The sequence below is a fragment of the Pleurodeles waltl genome, chromosome 1_1 (assembly GCF_031143425.1).
Source record: "Pleurodeles waltl isolate 20211129_DDA chromosome 1_1, aPleWal1.hap1.20221129, whole genome shotgun sequence".
In the NCBI taxonomy this organism is placed as follows: Eukaryota; Metazoa; Chordata; class Amphibia; order Caudata; family Salamandridae; genus Pleurodeles; species Pleurodeles waltl.
In genome coordinates, this window is record NC_090436.1 from 602069955 (window position 1) to 602090774 (window position 20820).

Sequence of the window (20820 nt, forward strand, 5' to 3'; positions counted from 1 at the left end):
GATCTCTAGTGGCTAATCATATGCTTTTGGACCAAATTCAGAAAATAAAAGTGTTTTCAGGTGGACCAAAGATGCTTTATTGCCTCCCTCTCACATGATTTAAAACGGTGAGAGGCCCCGGTATGAAACCTGGACTACACCTAACATGTGACATCACTCACTCAAAGTCTTAAATGACAGGCACTTTTATCAGGACCCTTATGTAAAGTGGTTCAATTCAGTAGATTGAGGCTAGATAGCCAGGTTAAAATTAAAAAATAATATTTACTGTTCCCCATTCTGTAACTAGACTTCCTTTGGAGCATCTGTATCCAAAAGTATTTCATACATAGAGTATTAGCATGGCTACTACTGCACATTCAGTAGGATTTCAGTTGTAAGGATCCATGTGTTTGAGTGTCTCAAGTGAAGTCATCTAGCTGAATTCTCTCTAGTTTGGATTGACATCTGAAGGTCTGCAGTTTTCTCTCTCGAATCATGGTTTAGCAGGTTCCATGAGGCGTAAACAAGACCTTGGGTTGTCTGTGATATCACTTGGAATCCCACAATGGAAAACTCCATGGTATTGAGCACTATCCATCTACAATTTGTTTGTTGTGATTGCCTTTGCCATCCCAATCCAGAGCTTATCTCACTGCTAGACAGAGGTGCAGAGAGTTCATGGGAAGCCATGACAACTTTTCTTACCTCCTTGTCATGTCCTTCCCCATCCTGAAAAAAAATCTGTGTCTGGATGCGTTTCAGATAATAAATAAATAAAGTGAAAAGAGTATCTGGTATCCCGTCACTCCTCCTACCATCCATGGCAATACCCTTCACCCCAAATAATAAAAAGAAATATTTCTACACCTTCCTGCACAACCCTCTGTTTATACCCTTGTTTACACTGCCCAGATATTAAAAACACACAAAAAGCTTTGGGTCTGGCCACCTTCAGCGGCTTTCCTTTCACTCTCAAGCTAAAAGCCATGCTACTTGCTCTGAAAGAGAGTCCTAATAACAAGCATGTCGCCATGGAGAGAGCCAAACTGAAATCAGCTTTGATAGAGCTGCTACCAGCACAGTGATATAATCTGCCTCTTACCAAGGATCAGCATGTCATTCACCATTCTGCCACCTCCTAAGGCCCTCAGAACCAAAAGGAGATGGCCGGACTACAGTCCATACTTAGCTTGTTCTCTGTAAACCTTTGAGTCAGGAGTGGCATTACTGCAATTAAAATCATCTTTTCTGTATGTATTTATTGATATTGTGTCTTCTTCCTGTCTGGACACTGTGACCACCCAGTAGCTCCTCTCTCACGAAAGGTGAATGTGAATTTAGTTATTTGGACCTGGCAGTGACCAGATTAATCATTGTTGCTGTTACCCAAAGGGAAGAGTGGCGCTCCATAAGATGCTCAGTCTTTTGAAATTCGTTTACACTGTGCAAAATACACTATTTTGGGTGGTCTTCCGAGAAGTGGGTTAGACCCTATAGTGGGTTAGAGGTATACACAATGTTTCCATCTATAAAAAAACTTCAGGGGCTCAGGAATGAGGACCTGATTGGCCTGTCTAAGCTCTGGGACATATGGGAGGTCACGGTGCTGAAATCATTTGGTGAATTGTTTTAGGAATATGGCTGCTGTATTATTTAGATTTGTCCAGCTTCAACATGCACTACAAGAATATATGAACACCACTATGTGGTTATCCAAGGGTTGTTCCATTGAAAATCAATTAATCAGTATTTCTATAGCGCAGCTAATCACCTGTGGGTCTCAAGGCGCTATTGCGGGCGTGCTGCTCAATTGAAAAGTCAGGTCTTAAGTTCCTTCCTGAACTGCTTCAGTGATGCCGTCTATCTGGGTTTGAGAGGTAGCGTATTCCATGTCTGGGCTGCGAGGTAGAAGAAAGATCTTCCTCTTGCTGTGCTTTTTTGGATCTCTGGAATGGCTGTGAGGGCAAGCAGGGTAGAATGGAGTTGTCTGTTGGGTACATAGAAGGTGAGGCGGTGGATATGGTAGGCTGGTCCTATGTTGTGTAGTGCCTTGTAGGTGTGAATCAGAAGTTTGTATGTGATGCGCTTGTTGAATGGGAGCTAGTGTAGGTCTCTGAGGTGTTGGGGGATGTCCAGGATGATCCTGGCTGCTGCATTCTGGATTCTTTGTAGTCTTGATTGCAGTTTTTTGGGGATGCCGGCATAGAGTGAGTTTCTGTAGTCCAGTTTGCTACTGACGGGCACGTGGGTGACTTCTCCTTGAGTTGGTGGTAATCCACTTGAAGATCTTTTGTAGTGTGTGGAAGCACGACAATGAGATTACGTTGTTCTTGTGGGCCGTGGACAGAAAGGAGTTAATGATTATGCCCAGATTGCGTGCGTGGTCAGTGGGAGTGGGGGCGTCTCCCAGTGTGGGAGGCCACCAGGAGTTGTTCCAGGCAGAGGGTGTGGAGACAATTACGAGGATCTCGGTCGTCTGAGTTGAGTTTGAGGCAGCTGGCTTCCATCCATTGTGGAAATTTCTCTTGGTCTTTACAGGGTCGTCGGACAGGGTGAGGATCAGCTGGGTATTGTCTGCGTAGGAGACTCTATTTACCTGTGTTGTTTGTTGATCTTGGTGAGTGGGGCCATGTAGACGTTGAAGAGCTTCAGGCTGAGTGGTGATCCTTGGGGCTTTTGTTTCTGATGTGAATGGCGGTAGTCTGACTGTGTTCTTCCGGTGAAGAGGTATCTGATCCATTCCAGTGTTACATTGCGTAAGCCCGCATCCTGGAGTCTGATGCAGAGGGTGGAGTGGGAGACAGTGCCAAGTGTGGCAGAGAGGTCGAAGAGGATAAGTGCGGCCAAAACTCCTTGGCCTAGCATGGCACGTATGTCATTGGTGGCTGCTTGGAGTGCTGTTTCAGTGTTGTGGTCGCTCCTGAATCCGGATTGGGATGGGTCTACTATCTGGTGTCTCTCCAGGAATTCGGTGAGTTGCTAGTTGATGGCCTTTTCCATTACTATGGCTGGGAAAGGGAGCAGAGAGATGGGTCTATAGATTTTTAGGTCCCTTTGGTCCCCAGTGGATTTCCTGAGTAACGGGTTGATCTTGGCATGCTTCTAGTCAGATAGGAAGACGGGAGTCTCGAAGGATCGGTTGATAGTCCTTCAGAGGTCAGGTGCTATTGTGGCACTGGCCAGGTTGAAAGTGTAATGAGGGCACGCATCTGAGGGTGCTTCCCAGTCGCTTGACTTAATGAGTTTTTGGGTATCCTCTGTGGTGATGGGAGTCCAAGAGTTCAGGATCTGGTGTGGCACAAGATCTGTGGTGGTGTTGGTAGGAGGTGCGGGCGGGTGTTGGTTCTTGATTGCTTTCTGAACCCCGTACATCAAGGAGATGAATGTCTCATTTAAGACATTGATAAATTATTCATGAGACACCTAAAACTGCATAGGACTGAAAAGAGGACGGTCCGCTTGAGGACGCTGTCCATTGAGGAGGCACAAGTCTACTCATAATATATTTTTTTTTTTTAGTGTATAGGTTTTTATTGCTATTTATACAACATCCATCTCCTGGTTCCCTCGTACGTGCCTTCTGCCTGGCCATAACCATAAAGGGAAATCAAGCATATCATTGACATGAAAACAGTTCAGTCACTGCAAACCCCACCCTCACCCCCACCCCAGGCTCAATGTGACCCTGCCTCCCTCCCTACCTGCTTATCTGTGGGAAATCCCGGCCCCCTACATTGCACAGTTCATGGAGGACTGGCATCTGGTGGTCTAGTAAAACAGTAAACATCACAGCCCAGGCCTGCAAGTCATATGCCAGTTTTGATCCTGATGGGATTTAAGCATTTGGCACTCCTCTGCGTACATCCACTCTTGTCTCCAGTCAGCGTACTTTGAGGCTGTTTGGGATAGCCAGTGAATGGCTATTCTACGCGTACCCAGCATGAGCCCTAGCAGTAAGAACTTTCTGCTTAACTTCTTTTCCTTTTGAACTTGTACCTGTCCCAGTAGGCACTGCCCTATGTCCGTGATGGTGTCCCAACCCGTGGCCACGCTCAGGGTAACAAGTACCTCATCCCAGTAACTTCCAAGGCACTGGCACTCCCAAATCATGTGTATGAAATCCGCATCCATATGTTTACATCTGGGGCATGCAGAGCACCTACCAGTGTAAATGGGGTCAGGTACACCTGATGTCTAACGTTAAATTGTGTCAGCTTAAATCAGGTGTTAGAGGACTTACTTCTGACCCCCTTGTGTACGGCTACCCATGCCTTTGCTGACAGACGTGTCCCCAGTATGTTATGCCATTTGACGTGCACTGGAAGCTCAGCAGGTGGCAGGTCCTCCCGGCATGATGGGAACTGAATGCTTGGGCTGCCACAAATAAAGTAGGGCATTGTTGGCTTATAAGGAGAGCACATGTGTTCTGCACACTCAAGCCCTGCAGGACATAATGCATCTGTCACGCCACCGGCCCAATCGCTAATGCGAATAGCAAAGAAGGCGAAAGGCAATCCTGTCTGGTCCCACGATGTAAAGAGGTTTGGTGTGACACCTTCCCCCAACTCTCACCATCGCTTTTGAATACAGTAACTGTACCCATTTCAGAAAGGAATCCCCAATGCCCAGCCTTCGTAATACCTCCACAAATAGTCCCAAAAGAGATATTCAAACGCTTGTTCGAGGTCAAGGAGGTCTATCGCATACTGGTCCTCTATGGAGGCAAATGCACGCCAGACCAGCAAGAGGCTCCTTAAAGTGTAAAGGGATTCCTCTTTGGTATAAAACCACATTGGTCATTGTGAAATATGCCATGAGCTGCGTCCTGAGAACCTTACTCAGGATTTTTACGTCCACATTTAATGTAAACAGGGGACGATATGAAGTGACTTCCACAACATCCTTATCTGACTAGGGTAACATAACTATGAGAGCTGCCCTCGTGAATGCCAGGAGCATCCCCTTCCGATATGCCTCAATATAGACTTCTTGGAGTCTCTCAGCTATTGTTCACACCCTCTGTTTCTAAAATTCTGCTGGCAGGCCGTTGTTGCCTTTGGACTTTGTAGTCCCAAAGTCTATACGGGTCCAATTTCAATCCCAGGCCTAGTATGAGCAGGGCCCTCAATTCAGTGCACTTCCCCCCCCTGCCAGCTGGAATCTGCTGGTCCAGAAGCAAGGTTTAGGGGCTTAAATTGCTCATAAATTTTACCAATTCCAAATATGCTATATGGCCCCTGAAAAACGGTTTATGCTGTAACAGGAATCACTGGCTGGCCGTTCCCAGTCAGGGGCATCCTCTCTTAGAATGGGGCAGTCTCCTGGCCTGTACCGCTATTAAGTCTCTGCTCGGCACCGAGTCTTCTCTTAACCCATGTGCTCCGATCAGTCCAAGAGGGGGCCAGCTGACAACCACCAGTTTCCCCTATCAGGTCAGGCCTCAGCAGTCACTGCGGCCCCTGCTACTCAACCATGTGGCCGTGGGCGAGGCTCGGCAGTCAACACAGGGCCGCGGGAGGAACTGTAGCGTTCAGCCCCAGCAGCATTCACTGCAGGCTCGCCTCCACTCTGTCAGCAGAGGCCCATCTACAGCCACGCTGGGCCCATTCTCAAAGGCAGGTCGTAGCCTGTTAACTGCCTAAGACAGGCGTTGTTTTCTGAGGGCAACAGGGGGAGCCGTCTAGTAGGCAGAATCTTTTAGATGCCTGTCGCTGGGGGCGATTATCTGTAAATTAGTATCTGATGATTATGAGGCTGACGAGTAGCTCCAGGGAAACACTACCAGGCGTCTGACCATTTTGCAAGATCCATTCATATTTGAAGTCTGGTGTGTAAAAGGGCCTGGTGCATGGCAGGTAAAAGGTGACACATAGGCAGATGTAGATGTCGGGGCTGTGAATGCATCACTTTGCCACTGATTCATCTTTACGCTGAAACCATCAACAAGCACGATAGAGGGAATTATCTAAACTGGATTAAACTATTGCATGGAAAGTGTTGCAATGTATTCCACCGTATGAGGTAATCTGAGTATTAGTGAACTGAGATTTTTAGTGCTGTATTGGAGTAGAGGGTAGTTCACCATCAAATGGGAAAGTTGTGTGTTTCGAAAAGTAAAAAAATAAAAAGTGTGTGTGTATATGTGTGTATATATATATGTTCGATGGCATGTGTAGCTGCAGATACACATGCTGTGCACATCCCGCCATCTGGTGTTGGGCTCGGAGTGTTACAAGTTGTTTTTCTTCGAAGAAGTCTTTTCGAGTCACGAGATCGAGGGACTCCTCCCATTTCGGCTCCATTGCGCATGGGCGTCGACTCCATCTTAGATTGTTTTTTTTTCCGCCATTGGGTTCGGACGTGTTCCTTTTCGCTCTGTGTTTCGGGTCGGAAAGTGTTAGAATCTCGGAAAAATCGTCGGTATTGTTTGCGTTCGGTATCGGGTTAGTTACAACAGATCGACACCAACTTTTGAAGAGCTCCGGTGGGCCTTCGGGGTTTTTTCGATCCCCCGTCGGGGCCTGGTCGGCCCAGCCACGTGTCTCTTCAAGGCTGATGGAACGGACCCGATTCCGCTTCTGCCCAAAATGCCATAACAAGTATCCATATACAGATCAGCATCTGGTCTGTAACTTGTGTCTGTCTCCAGAGCACAAGGAGGATACCTGTGAAGCCTGTCGAGTGTTTCGGTCGAGGAAGACATTAAGAGACCGAAGAGCGAGAAGACTGCAGATGGTGTCGGCGCCGACAGGACAAGGGCGTTTCGAGGAGGAAGAAGAAACTTTCTCCATCCAGGAATCGGACTCGGACGAGCTCGATCCCGAAGAAACGCCGAAAACCGTGAGTAAGACGTTGAAACATAAAACTCACGAGAAGACAACAAAAGCCCAGGGGACGCCACCACCAACAGGCCATGGCTTAACCCGAAAAATAGGTGACCGATCATCAGCACCGAAAAAGGGCATGCATGTGGTGAAGTCATCCGACTCCGGTCGAGATACCGCCACACAACAATCTCGGGCCCGAGACAGTGGCTCCGAGCAGATTCGGCACCGAGACAGTGGCACCGAAATGGTTCGGCACCGAGACACCACGACGCCGAAAATAAAGAAGGTTTCCTCGGAGCCCAAAAAGGCGACCGAAAAGATTTCGATTCCGAAACATCCAGCCTCGGAACCGAAAACAGGTTCCTACACAGAGGAACAGGGATTGTCCTCCCAGATGCAAGGACATAAGTTCGGAGCTGAACTTGAATCAGTTGAGCCAGACTACACTCAAAGAAGGCTCCACATTCAAAAAGACACAGGGAAGATAAGCACTCTTCCCCCCAATTAAGATGAAAAGAAGACTTGCCTTTCAAGAAAAGGACAAGCAGCCACAGGCAAACGTGGCAAGACAAACAACTCCACCACCATCTCCACCACCATCAATGCACACATCACCAGTAGCCACTCCACCACTGATGCAATCCCCGACTCATACTGCAATGAGTCAAGATGATCCCGATGCATGGGACCTTTATGATGCTCCTGTATCAGATAACAGCCCAGACTGTTACCCTGCGAGGCTGTCGCCACCTGAAGACAGTACATCCTACACGCAGGTGGTCTCAAGGGCAGCTGCGTTTCATAATGTCACCTTGCATTCAGAACCAATTGAGGATGACTTTTTGTTTAATACACTCTCCTCCACTCATAGCCAATACCAAAGCTTACCTATGCTCCCGGGAATGCTAAAACATTCCAAACAAATATTTCAGGATCCTGTAAAAGGCAGAGCCATAACTCCAAGGGTGGAGAAGAAGTACAAGCCACCACCAACAGCCCCTGTTTATATTACGCAGCAATTAAAACCAGATTCTGTGGTTGTTGGGGCAGCTCGCAAGAGAGCAAACTCTCATAGCTCGGGAGATGCACCACCTCCAGACAAGGAGAGTCGCAAATTCGATGCTGCGGGTAAAAGAGTTGCAGCACAAGCAGCAAACCAATGGCGTATTGCCAATTCACAAGCACTTTTGGCAAGATACGATAGAGCTCATTGGGACGAAATGCAGCATTTCATAGAACACTTACCCAAAGAGTTCCAGAAAAGGGCACAACAAGTGGTAGAAGAAGGACAAAGTATCTCCAATACTCAGATACGGTCATCAATGGACGCAGCAGATTCGGCTGCAAGGACAGTAAATACTGCAATAACGATAAGGAGACACGCATGGTTGCGTACGTCAGGATTCAAGCCGGAAATACAACAAGCCGTGCTGAATATGCCCTTTAATGAACAGCAGTTGTTTGGGCCGGAAGTCGACACTGCTATTGAAAAACTCAAAAAAGATACTGATACCGCAAAAGCCATGGGCGCACTCTACTCCCCACAAAGCAGAGGCACATTTCGCAAAACACAATTTAGGGGAGGGTTTCGAGGTCAACCTACAGAGGCCACAACCTCACAAGCAAGGCTCACTTATCAAAGCCAATATCAGCGGGGAAGTTTTCGGGGGCAATATAGAGGGGGACAATTCCAAAAAAATAGAGGGAAGTTCCAAAGCCCCAAAACCCCTCAAAACAAGCAGTGACTTCCAAGTCACACATCCCCAACACATAACACCTGTGGGGGGGAGACTAAGCCAATTTTACAAACATTGGGAGGAGATAACAACAGACACTTGGGTACTGGCAATTATCCAGCATGGTTATTGCATAGAATTTCTCAAATTCCCTCCAAACGTCCCACTGAAAACACACAATATGTCAAAACAACATATAGATCTTCTAGGACTAGAAGTTCAGGCATTGCTACTAAAAGAAGCAATAGAATTAGTACCAAAACACCAGAAAGGAACAGGAGTTTACTCTCTGTACTTTCTCATACCCCAAAAAGACAAGAGTCTGAGACCTATATTGGATCTCCGAACATTAAATACCTACATCAAATCAGATCACTTTCACGTGGTGACATTACAAGACGTAATCCCACTACTCAAACAACAAGACTACATGACAACACTAGACCTAAAGGATGCATATTTCCATATACCGATACATCCTTCACACAGAAAGTACTTAAGGTTTGTATTCCAAGGGATACATTACCAATTCAAGGTGTTGCCATTCGGAATAACAACTCGCCAAGAGTTTTTACAAAGTGCCTAGCAGTCGTAGCTGCACATATCAGAAGGCAGCAAATACATGTGTTCCCGTACCTAGACGATTGGTTAATCAAAACCAACACGCTAGAAAGGTGTTCACAACACCCAAAGTATGTCATAGAAACCCTCCACAAACTAGGTTTCTCAATCAACTACACAAAGTCACACCTTCTGCCGTGTCAAACACAGCAATACTTAGGGGCGACAATCAACACAGCAAAAGGGATTGCCACTCCAAGTCCACAAAGGGTTCAGGCATTTCACAATGTAATACAGGCCATGTATCCAAATCAAAAAATACAAGTCAAAATGGTGATGAAACTCCTAGGCATGATGTCCTCATGCATAGCCATTGTCCCAAACACAAGGTTGCACATGCGGCCCTTACAACAGTGCCTAGCATCACAGTGGTCACAGGCACAGGGTCAACTTCTAGATCTGGTGTTGGTAGACCGCCAAACATACACCTCGCTTCAATGGTGGAACACTATAAATTTAAACCAAGGGCGGCCTTTCCAAGACCCAGTGCCACAATATGTAATAACGACAGATGCCTCCATGATAGGGTGGGGAGCACACCTCAATCAATACAGCATCCAAGGACAATGGGACACTCACCAAAAACAGTTTCACAAAAATCACTTAGACCTATTGGCAGTATTTCTAGCGCTGAAAGCATTTCAACCCATAATAAGCCACAAACACATTCTTGTCAAAACAGACAACATGACAACGATGTATTACCTAAACAAACAGAGAGGGACACACTCAACACATTTGTGTCTCCTGGCACAGAAAATATGGCATTGGGCGATTCACAACCACATTCGCCTAATAGCACAATTTATTCCAGGAATTCAGAATCAGTTAGCAGACAATCTCTCTCGGGATCACCAACAGATCCACGAATGGGAGATTCACCCCCAAATACTGAATACTTACTTCCAGAGTTGGGGAACACCACAAATAGATCTATTTGCAACAAAGGAAAATGCAAAATGCCAAAACTTCGCATCCACGTACCCACAAGATCAGTCTCAGGGCAATGCGTTATGGATGAGTTGGTCAGGGATATTTGCTTACGCTTTTCCCCCTCTCCCACTCCTTCCATATCTAGTAAACAAGTTGAGTCAAAACAAACTCAAACTCATACTAATAGCGCCAACATGGGCAAGACAACCTTGGTACACAACACTACTAGACCTCTCAGTAGTGCCTCATGTCAAACTACCAAACATACCAGATCTGTTAACGCAACACAAACAACAGATCAGCATCGCTGAATCTAGCAATCTGGCTCCTGAAGTCCTTGAGTTCGGACACTTAGACCTTACACATGAATGTATGGAGGTCATAAAACAAGCTAGGAAACCTACCACTAGACATTGCTATGCAAATAAGTGGAAAAGATTTGTTTATTACTGCCATAATAATCAAATTCAACCCTTACACGCATCTGCCAAAGACATCGTAGGATACTTACTACATCTGCAAAAGTCAAAGCTAGCTTTTTCTTCCATTAAGATACATCTTACAGCAATTTCAGCTTACCTGCAAATTACGCACTCAACTTCTCTATTTAGGATACCAGTCATAAAAGCATTTATGGAAGGTCTAAAGAGAATTATACCACCAAGAACACCACCAGTTCCTTCATGGAACCTCAACATTGTCTTAACACGACTCATGGGTCCACCTTTTGAGCCCATGCATATCTTTAAGAAGAGTAAGTGAGATTCGAGCATTTACCATACAAGAACCATTTATTCAAATACACAAAGCATAAAGTAGTTCTACGGACAAATCCTAAATTTTTACCAAAAGTCATATCACCGTTCCCCTTAAATCAAACAGTAGAATTACCAGTGTTCTTCCCACAGCCAGACTCTGTAGCTGAAAGAGCACTACATACATTAGACATCAAAAGAGCGTTAATGTACTACATTGACAGAACAAAACTAATTCGAAAAACAAAACAATTATTTACTGCTTTCCAAAAACCTCATACAGGAAATCCAATTTCTAAATAAGGCATTGCTAGATGGATAGTTAAGTGCATTCAAACCTGTTATCTTAAAGCAAACAGAGAGCTGCCTATTTCACCAAAGGCACACTCAACTAGAAAGAAAGGTGCTACCATGGCCTTTCTAGGAAATATTCCAATGACCGAAATATGTAAGGCAGCTACACGGTCTACGCCTCATACATTTACCAAACACTACTGTGTAGATGTGCTAACGGCACAACAAGCCACAGTAGGCCAAGCAGTACTACGAACATTGTTTCAAACAACTTCAACTCCTACAGGCTGAACCACCGCTTTTGGGGAGATAACTGCTTACTGGTCTATGCACAGCATGTGTATCTGCAGCTACACATGCCATTGAACGGAAAATGTCACTTACCCAGTGTACATCTGTTTGTGGCATTAGTCGCTGCAGATTCACATGCGCCCACCCGCCTCCCCGGGAGCCTGTAGCCGTTTAGAAGTTGATCTTGAACATCTGTATATTTGTAAATATATTACTTTAAACTACATTATGTACATACGTATTCACTCCATTGCATGGGCACTATTACCAGCATATACAACTCCTACCTCACCCTCTGCGGGGAAAACAATCTAAGATGGAGTCGACGCCCATGCGCAATGGAGCCGAAATGGGTGGAGTCCCTCGATCTCGTGACTCGAAAAGACTTCTTCGAAGAAAAACAACTTGTAACACTCCGAGCCCAACACCAGATGGCGGGATGTGCACAGCATGTGAATCTGCAGCGACTAATGCCACGAACAGATGTACACTGGGTAAGTGACATTTTCCATATATATATATATATATATATATATATATATATATATATATATATATACATACATATATATATATATATATACATACACAGGGAGTGCAGAATTATTAGGCAAATGAGTATTTTGACCACATCATCCTCTTTATGCATGTTGTCTTACTCCAAGCTGTATAGGCTCGAAAGCCTACTACCAATTAAGCATATTAGGTGATGTGCATCTCTGTAATGAGAAGGGGTGTGGTCTAATGACATCAACACCCTATATCAGGTGTGCATAATTATTAGGCAACTTCCTTTCCTTTGGCAAAATGGGTCAAAAGAAGGACTTGACAGGCTCAGAAAAGTCAAAAATAGTGAGATATCTTGCAGAGGGATGCAGCACTCTTAAAATTGCAAAGCTTCTGAAGCGTGATCATCGAACAAACAAGCGTTTCATTCAAAATAGTCAACAGGGTCTCAAGAAGCGTGTGGAAAAACCAAGGCGCAAAATAACTGCCCATGAACTGAGAAAAGTCAATCGTGCAGCTGCCACGATGCCACTTGCCACCAGTTTGGCCATATTTCAGAGCTGCAACATCACTGGAGTGCCCAAAAGCACAAGGTGTGCAATACTCAGAGACATGGCCAAGGTAAGAAAGGCTGAAAGACGACCACCACTGAACAAGGCACACAAGCTGAAACGTCAAGACTGGGCCAAGAAATATCTCAAGACTGATTTTTCTAAGGTTTTATGGACTGATGAAATGAGAGTGAGTCTTGATGGGCCAGATGGATGGGCCCGTGGCTGGATTGGTAAAGGGCAGAGAGCTCCAGTCCGACTCAGACGCCAGCAAGGTGGAGGTGGAGTACTGGTTTCGGCTGGTATCATCAAAGATGAGCTTGTAGGGCCTTTTCGGGTTGAGGATGGAGTCAAGCTCAACTCCCAGTCCTACTGCCAGTTCCTGGAAGACACCTTCTTCAAGCAGTGGTACAGGAAGAAGTCTGCATCCTTCAAGAAAAACATGATTTTCATGCAGGACAATGCTCCATCACACGCGTCCAAGTACTCCACAGCGTGGCTGGCAAGAAAGGGTATAAAAGAAGGAAATCTAATGACATGGCCTCCTTGTTCACCTGATCTGAACCCCATTGAGAACCTGTGGTCCATCATCAAATGTGAGATTTACAAGGAGGGAAAACAGTACACCTCTCTGAACAGTGTCTGGGAGGCTGTGGTTGCTGCTGCATGCTATGTTGATGGTGAACAGATCAAAACACTGACAGAATCCATGGATGGCAGGCTTTTGAGTGTCCTTGCAAAGAAAGGTGGCTATATTGGTCACTGATTTGTTTTTGTTTTGTTTTTGAATGTCAGAAATGTATATTTGTGAATGTTGAGATGTTATATTGGTTTCACTGGTAATAATTAATAATTGAAATGGGTATATATTTTTTTTTTGTTAAGTTGCCTAATAATTATGCACAGTAATAGTCACCTGCACACACAGATATCCCCCTAACATAGCTAAAACTAAAAACAAACTAAAAACGTCTTCCAAAAATATTCAGCTTTGATATTAATGAGTTTTTTGGGTTCATTGAGAACATGGTTGTTGTTCAATAATAAAATTAATCCTCAAAAATACAACTTGCCTAATAATTCTGCACTCCCTGTATATGTGTGTGTGTGTGTGTGGGTATATATATATATATATATATATATATATATATATATATATATATAAGCAATGTGATCACAGCACACAGAAATAAATAGTCCAATAATGTAGCAAGGACTTATGTCCCTGGTGGTGGAGTTGGAGATAACAGAAACGTGAAGATCCTGAAACTGTTGTGTGAAAGTGTCGTTATTTGTAGGCACAGTTGGCCCCAGGGTTGATCATTCATCAAGAAATATATATATGATTTTTTTTAAATTGCTAAGTGCGTTTCTTAGCTCCTTATCTTGTGTGTGTCTGTTTGATTATCATCCTGACTTTATTCGGTATATTGCTTGAAAGTGTCTCTCTGCTTCATGATATTGATATAATTTCTTTTTTTAAATCATTCCCTGTAGGAAAGGAGACTGAAAAGGCTAAGGACCGATATGATAAAGCCACCATGAAACTCCATATGCTTCATAATCAGTATGTGTTGGCATTAAAGGGAGCTCAGCTACACCAGCATCAGTATTATGACACTACTCTCCCGCTATTACTTGACTCTCTACAGAGGATGCAGGAGGAAATGATAAAAGCACTGTAAGACCTGCTTCTTTCCAGTTTTGATATTCTATCCCCCCTACTGTAAATTAATTTTGATGCAAATAATTGTTTTTGTGGTAAAGGTAAGATGCCTTTTTAGGAATGCATTGTGTACAGTTGTAAAGACTGAGAAACCGTTAGTGGTGAGACATTTACATGTTAAACTTGAGTTAATTTTCGGGCTTTGTAAGGTAAAAAAAAAAATCTAATTTTGCAGTGTATTTTAAATATGTTGAATGATTTTTGAAACAACTACATGCTTTAAGGATGTATGCATCTTTCATTTGAAACTCATTTAACAAGCACAAACACTACATGTAAGTTGTTCTTTGTTATATGGTAAGATATTCACAACTAACTTTAAATTAAACCATATGTAAACACCAAACAAACAGAAGAGGTCTGGAACTTCATCAATAGGTAGGAGGGGACCCAGTAGCCCATTGCCTTAGTGACCATGTGATCCCCTCAGTGCACTTTGCTGGGATAAATATGGCACCCTGACCCTGAGAGCATGCTGGATTCGAAGAGAGGGCTGATGAAGGGCTGCCATGCTGGTCTTGGACCCGCACAAAGAGAGGCCACTCTCTGAAGGACTGCACCTGCTGCACTTTCGGCTACCAAACTTTGGACTGTGCCTACGACTCATGGCTGAGGGAAAAGTTGATTCCCGACATCCAACCACAGCAGTGACTCCACGGATCAGTCGGCTCATTTCCTTGAACCAGCTCCAGAGACACAGGAACTGGGGTTGCCCAAGTCGCAAAGTTGGTAGCCACCGCCGACTTTTTACTGCTACCTGTCACCGGGCACCCAAGAGGATAGACCTGCGCCTGCTGAACCTGGAAGTGCTACCCAGGACTGGATTTGTCATATCCAAGGGACACAGCCCCCAGCAATGGATTTTGCCCAAACCGTGGTGCAGACTAACCAGTAGACCAGCATCGGCTGGCTGGCTACTACAATGTAGAGGACTTAGAGGGAGAACCCTGACGTCTGTGGCCAAGTTCGCCCCACTTCACCCTTGGACTGAGAAAGCACCACAAAGGCTACTCTTTCGACCGCACCACAAACGGAGCACCATATAAGCATATTTTTGCCTGCATCCCTCAGCATCAGAACCACTCCAATGATGTCTATAGCAGTCCTCCTGTTTGGATCTTGCCTTAAAAACACTCTGGTGGGAAGGTCACTGTCCAAAGTATCCTTTCTGCCCCCCTAGATCTCTTTTCTGCTGGATTTGGGTCCCCAACTCGGGCTGGAGTTACCAAAGTAACTTTTACAAACTTCAAAAGTTTACAAACTTTTTGTTGGCCAGGGCCAGTATATTTATTGCTTCTAAAATCTGTATCTCTAAACTCTCCGGTGGATTTGAAGATTAAGTTCTCTAAAAATTCATAACAATCTATAATGTGTTTTTATACATTGATGTCTTGTTTCTTTTGTGTCATGGGACTTCTTATTTTGTTTGGTGCTGTTAAATGCTTTACACATTGTTTGTTTTCTAAGCCTTACTGCTCGCAGTCACAGCTACCCAGGGTTGAGCTTAAGGTTAGGTAAACGTACCTGACTAGACCCAAGTCAGTATTTTTTAGTGTACTACAGGATAAGGCCTCCCAGCCGGGAAACATCACTAGCAATGTGGTCAATTTTACTCTATGCATTGACCACGTTGCCATTTCCACGCATATGCATTTACTATGCATGCATTAAGGATGCATGCCTTAATAACGCATATGCTTGGTAACAGCAGAGAGAGCAGTCTGGGTAGAACAGGAAAGAGTAGTGACCAGAGAAGTTAGTGGGGCCAGGTTTGGGGTGTGGTGGGGTTGAGGATGCAAGTGTTGGGGTAGTTTTTAGGATAGGGTCAGAGTGTCGGGTAGTTTTTAGGAAAAGGTGGGGAAGGTTTTAGGGTTTGGGTTCAGGATAGTTTTAAGGACCGGGTAGATTTTAGGGTTTAGGGCGAAGTAGGGGTTGGGGATGGTTTTTAGGACAGGTTGGGGTATGTTTTATGGCTGGGTAGCTTTTAGGGTTTAGGACAGGGTGGGGTAGTTTTGGGGACAGGGCAAGGTAGGTTTTAGGGTTTTAGCTGGGATGAAGTAGTTTTAGGACAGGGCAAGGTAGCTTTTAGGGTTTGGGGTGAAGGCAGGGGGGGTTGAGTACTTTGTAGGACAGGGTGTGGTAGGGTTTAGGGTACAGGGAGGCGGGGGGACTGGTTAGTTTTTTGGACAGGATGAGTTTTAGGGTTTAGGGCTGGGAGTCAGGGTAGCTTTTAAGACGGACGGGGTAGGTTTTAGGAAAGAGCAGGGTAGCTTTAAATGTGGGGCGGGGGTGTCAGGGTCGTTTTTGGGACAGGACAGGATAGGGTGTAGGATGGGCGCTCAGGGTAGTTTTTATGGCAGGGTGGGGACGTTTTTAGGTTGTAAGGTTTAGGGTGGGGGCAAGGGGTCGGGTAGTTTTTAGGGCAGGGTAGCTTTTAGGGTTTAGGGATGGGGAGGGGTAGTGTTAGGACGTGGCAGGATAGATTTTATGGATTAGGGCAGGGGCAGGGTTTTTTTTTTTAGGACCGGGCGGGGTAGGTTTTAGGACAGGATAGGTTTTAGGGTTCAGGGTGGGGGTTGTAAGTGTAGTTTTTAGGGCAGGGTAGGTTTTAGGACAGGGCAGGGTAGCTTTAAGGGTTTAGGGTGAATGCAGGGGGTCGGGTAACTTTTAGGACAGGGTGGGGTAGGGTTTAGGGTGGGGTTGGGGTAGTTTTTAGGACAGGTTGGGTTAGTCTTTAGGACAAGGTAAGTTTTAGGTTTTAGAGCGGGATTGGGGTAGGTTTTAGGATTTAGGGGCGGGAGGCGGGGTGGTGCTTAGGGAGGGGGATCGGGGTCGTTCTTGAGACAGGGTGTGGGGTAGATTTTAAAACAAGGGAGGTTTTAGGGATTAGGGTGGGGCGGGGTAGTTTTTAGGACAGGGCGGTGTAGGTTTTAGGACAGGGCAGGGTAGCTTTTGGGGTTTACGGTGGGGGGGTAGTTTTAGGGCAGGGTAAGTTTTAGGGTGGGATCTCAGGGTAGATTTTAGGACCGGGTGGGGATAGGTTTTAGGGTTGAGGGTGGGGATCAGGGTAGTTTTTAGGACAGGGTGGGGTCGATATTAGGACAGGGAAGGTTTTAGGGATTATGGTGGCGGCGGGGTAGTTTTTTTTTTTTTTTTTTTTACAGGGCGGGTTAGGTTTTAGCACAGGGCAGGGTAGTTTTTAGGGTGCAGGGTGGGGTGTTGGGGTAGTTTTCAGCACAGGGCGGAGTAGGTTGTAAGTTTCAGGGCTGGGGGTCAGAGTAGTTTTTAGGACAGGGTAGGTTTTATGGTTTAGGCTGGGGGGGTTGGAGTAGTTTTTAGAACAGGACTGGGAAGGTTTTAGGACAGGCAGGGTAGCTTTTAGGTTGGGGGCAGGGGGTCCAGGTCGTTTTTAGGACAGGGCACAGTAGGTTTTAGGGTTTATGGCAGGGTGGGGGTTCAGGGTAGTTTTTAGGACAGTGTGGGTAGGTTTTTGGAAAGGGCAGGGTAGCTTTTAGGGTTTAGGGCAGGGTAGTTTTTAGGGCAGGGTAAGTCTTAGGGCGGGGGTCAAGGTAAGGGCAGGGTAGCTTTTAGGATTTAGGGTGGGGCAGTTTTTTGGACGGGGCATCCTAGGTTTTAGGGCTGGGATGTCAGGGTAATTTTCAGGACAGGGTGGGGTAGGTTTTAGGACAAGGCAGAGTAGCTTGTAGGGTTTAGGGCAAAAGCGGGGTTGGGGTAGTTTTTAGAACAGGGTAGGTTTTAGTGTTAAGGGCAGAGTCAAGGTCGGGGTAGTTTTTAGGACAGGGTGGAGTCGTTTTTAGAACAGGTTACGGTTTAAGGCGGAGTGGGGTAAGAGTAGTTTTTAGTACAGTGCAGGGTAGCTTTTAGGACAGGGCAGGGTAGTTTTTAAGGACGGGGCAGGCTAGGTTTTTGAGTCTAGGGTGGGGAGGTCAGGGTAATTTTTAGGACAGGGTGGGGTAGGTTTTAGGGCAAGAGTAGCTTGTATGGTTTAGGGCAAAGACGGGTGTCGGGTAGTTTTTAGGATACAGTGGGATGGTTATTAGAACAGGGTAGGTTTTAGTGTTTAGAGCGGAGTGGGGGTCAGGGTTGTTTTTAGAACAGGATAAGTTTTAGGGTTCAGGGCAGAGTGTTGGTCAGGGTAGTTTTTATGACAGGGTGGGGTAGGGTAGGTCCAAAGAAGACATTTATTATTTCACTATGCGAGGTTACTAAAAGGAGATTAGCATGTTGAAAGCACACATTTAAAAATAGTCACAGCAATGAAATGAAAACATACATGAATGATTCTACACTGCAGTATACACAGCAAATATGTGTATCTATATTATAACGCAAAGCAAATAATTAATAAAAATGCATAACCGTAGGGCCTGTCAGGTGCTTCACCTTTCTCCTGCAGAAAGCCAATGACCGCGTTCGACTTCGAAAGAGAGATCAGAGAGATCTCTAACCTCACGGTAAATCTATATCAGACATCGGACGTCTGAATCCTGATTGAGGTCTCTGAATCTCCTACTGTCAAACTGGGTCTCTTTTATATCTTAAAAAAACGAAGAAGGAGCTTTCTGGAAAAAACCCTCAAGTTGTGCAAGAAGTATTAAAAAATGCTGGCTAGTTTAGGTATGCTTTGAAAATAACACGTTGGGATTTGATCACAATCCCAAGATGTCAAGTCAAAGCAAGGCCATTCCCTGCCGTCTGAGACATTCTTATCAACCAAAGCCCTTAGTGGGAAACATTACGAGAACAAGACAGAATGTACAGTTTACAATGTGGAAAATTACGGGCAGCCTTTAACATGGCAGTGTCTAATGCTACGATAAAGTCAATAGGCAGAATGAAGCTAAGGCTAAACTGAATACAAAATTGAGTCTGTAACTGGTGAACTCTGGGCAGCTAAGCCAGGTGCAAAGTGGTGCAACACAAAGTCCGTGGTTGAAACACACATTTCACTACAGCTTGCCTCAGATACTTACAATTTTGCTATATTCAGTTATCTCATAAGTCTCTTACAAGTGTGATCCGCATTCTGGACTAATGGCTCTGTTCCCATAGATTGTACCACATCTTGCAATTTGAGCAGAAACCACAATGGTAGATCGGAGGCATTGTTTCCCAAAAATATCCTGCTGTGGGAACTGACCTAGGGGGTACCTTGTTTTTGTTAAAGGCACCCACAACCTGTATCATCTGTCTTTTTCCTGTCGAGTGCCAATTCTGATGAGTCATTTTAGATTACCCCATCCTTTGTATGCACCTAGCACTCTGTTGTATGTAGCTTTAAGCTGGTGAAATATTATTATATGATCCTTGGGTGATTCTTGAGTGCCAGTTAAAATCATCTGGCTTCTGGGAAGTACGTTAGGAGCGTTTCTTCAACAAACTTGAAGAAAACACTTCAGTAGTTTGTCTCCAATAAACTTGAAAAAACACAAGCTGTGCTGTACATTGTTGGCGATGATGTGACTGAGGCCTAATCCGGAGAAGAAAGTCTTGACAGTGCGACACAAACTCACTAACCACAGTGCCAGTTATCAAAAGTGTGCTGTCACGGTGGTTCACTAGACTGACACAAGATCACAATTGTACTGCACCGTAAGTGTTATTGTGCTTTGGAATTTTCTGCCCTATATATTTGGTGACTGCTATACCCATTGCGTCACAGCACAAGCTGAACATTTTCTTCTAGCGCACAAAACAGCCTTACATTGGTAGATGCTCGCACTTCTCAGACAATTTAACAGTTCAATCATACCACCATAACATTCCCACAATGAATAATTATGCCACCTAGTTTTCTTGGGTATCCTCGAATTCCCAGGATTGAATGGAATTATTGGATTGATATCTTCTGCAATTACTTAGAAGCACCAAGCACCACCATTCGTGTGATATGGGTGTAACTGTAAGGGTGGATAGTAGATCTAGGACTTGGGGCCAAACAAATTGTAGGATGGGTACTTTCAGAGAAGCAAATAGGCTGAGCATTGAGGAGCAGCTGTGGGAAATATTTATTGATTTCTGTGAGGGATAAATAAGCCCTGTGGAGGATGAAATACTGAATCAGCTAGAATTTGGCATTACAGGATACTGAGTGAAGTTAGGATATGGCCTTTGTTCATTCCTTCTCATGGAAGGCCCTGCTTGCTTGTGTCCCCCATTTCTCATATAGAGGCATATTTAGCATATTGCTGTATGCTATAGTAGGTCTTTATGAAACCAGTTGATGTGCCTAAAACTCAATCCCATTGTGTGCAGGGCTTGAATGAGAGTGTCTATTTCAGGCTTGGTGTGTGATATTGTCCAGTATTGGCAAAGGGTTTGCAGTGCATTAAGTATTGGACCCTGTGTAATTAAGATTGAACCACTGGTTCATTGAATGTAATAAGGCTGTTGTCCTCAAATAGATCGCCCATTGTCATTAAGTGAACCTCTTGCCAGTGAGTTAAAGCAGGGTGCCCACTAAAGGAAGTTACCTGAATCAGGCAGGCTCAAATGGGGGATGGCTGGTGCATATGGAGTTGGACTTTACTCTGTAATCCCAAGTCCATTGGGCACGTGGAAAGGGGTAACATATTA

The 20820-nt window shown here is 45.0% G+C and overlaps 1 protein-coding gene across 1 annotated transcript in view; it reads left to right on the plus strand.

Annotated features, from left to right (window-relative positions):
* Positions 1 to 20820, plus strand: part of FER (FER tyrosine kinase) — a 772263-nt gene that overhangs the window by 119329 nt on the left and 632114 nt on the right. Inside the window, exon 5 of the mRNA XM_069226363.1 lies at positions 13995 to 14178. Coding sequence (XP_069082464.1) covers positions 13995 to 14178 — 184 coding nt within the window. The remainder of the gene's footprint in view (positions 1 to 13994; positions 14179 to 20820) is intronic.